The 4,678-nt window shown below is 53.4% G+C and overlaps 1 protein-coding gene across 1 annotated transcript in view; it reads left to right on the plus strand.

Moving 5' to 3' along the window:
• FBXW8 (F-box and WD repeat domain containing 8) overlaps positions 1–2,451 on the plus strand; it is a 52,789-nt gene extending 50,338 nt beyond the window's left edge. Inside the window, exons 10-11 of the mRNA XM_018081982.2 lie at positions 188–304; positions 972–2,451. Coding sequence (XP_017937471.2) covers positions 188–304; positions 972–1,116 — 262 coding nt within the window. The 3' untranslated portion in view covers positions 1,117–2,451. The remainder of the gene's footprint in view (positions 1–187; positions 305–971) is intronic.
• The last annotated feature ends 2,227 nt before the right edge of the window (positions 2,452–4,678 follow it).

The raw sequence follows: 4,678 nt of genomic DNA on the forward strand, positions 1-4,678 counted from the left end.
ATAGAAGATGTGGGATCTGCTCCAGGCTGGAGAAGAGTCAGAGGTGCAGGTTCCCAACCTCTGGCCATAGAACGAGCGTTGACTTAAACGAATCCTTGTTCAATCCTGAGCGATCCCTCTCCTGCACTTGGATTTTGGGAGTGCAGTGCAGGTGGCAGCTCACCCAGAGCTGTGGGTTGTTTTCCAGGCACCCGGTTCGCCACGTGTGGTTCAATTCCCACAGTCTGATCACGGCAAACATCCCTGAGGAGAGGAACCCTCGGGGCAGCGGCAGCGCCGACGACGACCCCGCCGTGCACCGCAAGTGAGTTAAGGCAGCTCTCACAGATCTGCTCTCCCTTATATATTTTTAAATAGCACACTAAGCCCCTGAGTCATAATCCAGAGCAGGAACAGAGGAGGTAAAGCATCTTAAAAAAAAAAAAAAAAAAGAAAGTTTAAGGATAAGGTTTTCAAAACAAGGGAGGAATTGGCTCTTTATTTTCTTTCAGCACGAAAAAATGCATTTCTTTCTCAGCGGGGGAACATAAAGGCCACTGAAGCCAGAGAGGGAATGCAGCCTTTTCCATGCTCTAAATATTAGCAGTGATATCTCCTCCTGAAGGAAAACTACTGGTATTTAAACTGCAGGTTTTGGTATTTGCATCTCGGGCTGCTCCGTGTGTGATTGAACTATCAAACGACAATGGGCTCGTCTGCCCCCGTCCTGAGCAGGCTGGAGACGTTTCAGCAGATGACAGTCACGTCTCTGCAGTGCTGGAGGGAATGATTCATTCCCAGGGCTTGCTGGGTCCCTGGAAGGAGGCAGGAGGGATGTTCTGTTAAACTGTGACTAGTGCAGGAGGGAAGGGGTTTTATATCAGCTCCTGAAGCACCGAGTTCTTGAACTGGGACGATCCTTTATGGTGATAATTCCTTTCCCTGGGATGTGATGAAGGTTCAGGGGTGTGTCCTGGTTGTGTTCCATGCAGGTATCGAGGGATCATTTACTCCTACGAGTTCTCAGGGGAGCAGCTGGCAGGGGACAGTGTCCTCCCCATCTGCCGCTCGTCCTACGACGAGCTCACGGGCTACAACTACAACATCGGCCTGGCCATGCCCTATGACAGCATTTAGGGACTCCTGGGCTGCTGGGGGCCAGGCAGGACAACATCCACGTGGGACAAGCACCTCAGAGGGGGTGTTGGCTGCGGGACAACGGGCTGGGATTCGCCAAAACGTGGGGATAGGAACCCAAAGAGTTCAAGGCTGCCCTGGAGCGTATCACTGAAACGTGGTGCTGCTCAGAGGGCCACCCTGCTGGAGGGGAGAGTGAAGGGGAACATCACACTGCAGGGTGAACCAAAACCCTGCTGCCTGTGGGAAGGATGCTGCTGGTCCCACCTGGGCAGAGGGACACGGTCAGGAAGCCCGAGGGGCACAGTGTGAGGGGTGGGAGCACACTCAGGAGCTCCTGCCTGCCCTGAGAGGGGGAAAAAAACCACCAGGAACTTGGGGGAAGCACGTTGCTGAGCCTCATGTTTGTTATCTCTGTCCTGGTAACGAGCTGCTCGTGCTTGTTTTCCTTGGAATGCACTGGAATGTGTCAAGGAACAGGACCATGCACAAGAGGTTGGGAGAGGGGAGGGTGATGGAGAGAGGGAAGGGAAGATTGGCCCCAGGCCAGACTGGATGCTTGGGAACTCAGCAGGCCACACACATCAGAATGATTTTAAAATGAGTTATTTTTTTAAATCCTCTAAAATTCTGGATTAAATATTTTTTAATTGTCTGCGTACATGTGTCTCTGGAGTTTGTTCCTGAGTCTTTCAGGGTGAACCAGCCCCCTGCACTGGAACAAAGGGCTGCAATGGCTCAGGTGTGTTCTTTGCTGGATCAGGGAGGGTTTTCTGATGCTTCCAAACTGGGAATTGAGCCTGAAACACAAGGGATGAGCTGGGCACAGTGCCCCTGCCTGGGGTTGAGGAGCCCCCAGGCTGAAGGTGCACTCACCTTAAACCCAGGCTGCACTGGCACAGGGAAAACCAGTTTGTAGAACAAGAGCCCCAGCCCTGGATCTGTTTTACTCCTTTAAAACTGTTCTGTGGTTGTGATTTGCCCTTGGAAACCTACTGGTGCAAACCAAAGCCCTGCCAATTCTGTTTCAGCTGAGGTTAAGTTTTAACTTAACATCTTTTTTTACTGGATTAGTGGAATGGATGTAAAAGTGCCAGGGAGGGGTGAAGGAATGTGCCCAAACCTGCAGGAGAGGGGCTGGGCTGTCACTTCAACCTTTCTCCAGTCACTGGAGAGCTTCCTGCTGCCCTCCTGCCTGGAGAGCAGCTTTTCCTTCTTTGCCTTGGGGTGGTTTTCCATGACCCCTAAGCCAAATTTCTCATGGTTTTGATTTTTAACACTTGGCTTTTTCCTTGTGATGGATAACAAACAGTGCAAGAGGCAAAGTCATTCTGTCTGACCAATAAATTTGATCTTTCATAAAGCTTTGGTCTCTCTTTTTTTTTTTCTTCTTCTTTCTGGGAAGCCAGCTCCCTCCCTCCATTCCTGGAAGATCAAGCAGTGTCACGGACACACAGCTGGGCTGAGAGTTCTGCAGAAACCTGACAAATTTCTGCAGCATAAATGATTTTGGGGGGTTACTTCAGCCTTGTGACTCCTGATGTGCTGAGCAGAGAGAGTTTCCATGTTGTTCTCCTCCCTCCTTGCCCCAGCCCTTGGCTTGTTCCCACTCTGACCCTCCTTATCTTGCTCTGTTATCTCAGGACAGCTTTGTTCTCTCTTGCTCTCCCTGCTGCAAGGAGCTGATAAGTTGGTGCTGTGCCCAGGTGTCCAAGCCCTTTTCCTGGAGTCCACCTGCACATTCCTGCTCCCTGCTTCTCCCTGTCCTCCTGCACTGCCTGTGCCAAGGCTGCCCCATCCCTGAGCCGACAGGAGGGGGATGTTTTGCAGCACTACCTGTGGAATGTTTGCTTCCTTAGGCAGAGCAGCCCTGCAAGTCACCAGTTCTTTGGTCACCAACCCATCCTGATCCTGGGAGGCTTGTGTCACCTCCAGTGGGGAAAGGAATTCCCTCTTTCCTTGGTTCATGCTCCGGGTGCAGCTCCTCCAGGTGGGTCCCAGGGTGGTCCTTTGGGTCTGTTTTCCCTGTGTCTGGAATTCACTGAGGAGGTTGCAGCACAGCAGAAGGTGGTGTGTGCATTTAACTGGCATTCCTAATGCAAATGAGGGCACTCAGGCTGTTGGAGAGTATCCCTGTGGGGAGCTGAATTGTGGTTTGTGAAAAGGGCTGTTGTCCCACTTCCCTGGGTGCTGGAGTGGTGCTGGAGTGGAGCAGACACGGCCTGGGCTGCTCAGGCTGGGCTCGGGGGACATTTAGATGGAGCCTCTTCCTTAATTTCAAGAGCAGGAATGGAGCCACCATCCTGTGTGTGTGGGGAGTGATGCCACCTTTGGGCTTCCCATCTGGGGACTCCTGGTGCCCAGTGCAGGTGTGCAGGTTGTGCAGGTTTTGCAGGTGAGGGCAGAGCTGAGCCCAGAGTTGTGTCAGACAAGGGTGGTCACTGGGAAGGGACATCTCTGCTGGTTTTGGCTCCTGGAGTTGAGGAGCTGCAGTCAGGACATGCTGGGCCAGGTTGGACTGACCTGGCAGGGGCTGGGCTGAAGGTGGAGGCTCACACTGGGCTCATGTGCCAGCCTGGTGACCCTCAACCAGGCTGGGTAATCAGGGACAGCTAAAAATCCAAAGGCATCCGAGGGGGAAATAGTTCAGGGGGGAAAAAGCCTCAAGAACAACTGCTGGTGTCTATTGTTGGTGACAGTGACCCTCAGCTAAAAAGAGGTGTCTGTTCCCTCCTGAGAAGGATCTCTGCTCCAAAGGGAATCTGAGATCAAAGGGGAGCTGTCTGTGCTCAGCCCGGAGCTGTGACTGCAGGGTGCTCAGCACAACGGGAAGGACAGGGCAGGACGTGCTCAGCTGTGCTGGAAAATCCGCCCTGGAAAATCCCCAGCTGCCCCTCCACTCATCCTGGGGCCAACCCCCCAGCAAAGGCCCCCAGAAAGTGCTTTTTGCCTCTGTTTGGTGACCTTGGCAGTGGGGGAAGGGTGATTCCAGCATTTTGGGGGCTGCCATCCCTCTCCTGGTGCTGAGGAGTGGTGGGAGAGGAGCAGTGGGTGCTCTCTGTGCAGAGAGGGACTACAGGGGTCTCTACCTCGAGCAGCACCTTCCCCTCTCACCCTGTGGCCTTTCCCACTCGGCCTCTGCTCTGCTGCCCCTACCCACCTCTGTCAGTCCCTGTTCCAGCTGCTGTCAGGGAGGGGTGGGATGTGTGGTGCCAATGTGCCCAGGTGGTGCAAAAAACACTTGGCTTTGCCCTCTCTGCCCCCTCTTGTCTTCCAATGACGTTTGGCCACTCATTTCTGCCTTCTGTGGATGGTCCTAAAACCTTCACCTACATTTTGGGCAGTGCTGGGGTCTTCCCAACCCCTCCCAGTCCCTGGGACCTCTGAGTCCAGTCCCTGCTGCCAGAGGGGAAGATGGGGTGGCAGTGGTTGAAGTACTGATGGATTATAGAGCAGAACTCAGTGGGAAAGGGCCTATTCCAGGTCAGGATTTGTGCCACTGGCAGATTTATGGCCAGAAATGTAGACCTTCAGCCTCTGGGCCAAATGCCTCTTCATGGGA

Source organism: Manacus vitellinus, unplaced genomic scaffold, assembly GCF_001715985.3.
Source record: "Manacus vitellinus isolate BGI_N305 unplaced genomic scaffold, ASM171598v3 scaffold_58_pilon, whole genome shotgun sequence".
NCBI lineage: Eukaryota > Metazoa > Chordata > Aves > Passeriformes > Pipridae > Manacus > Manacus vitellinus.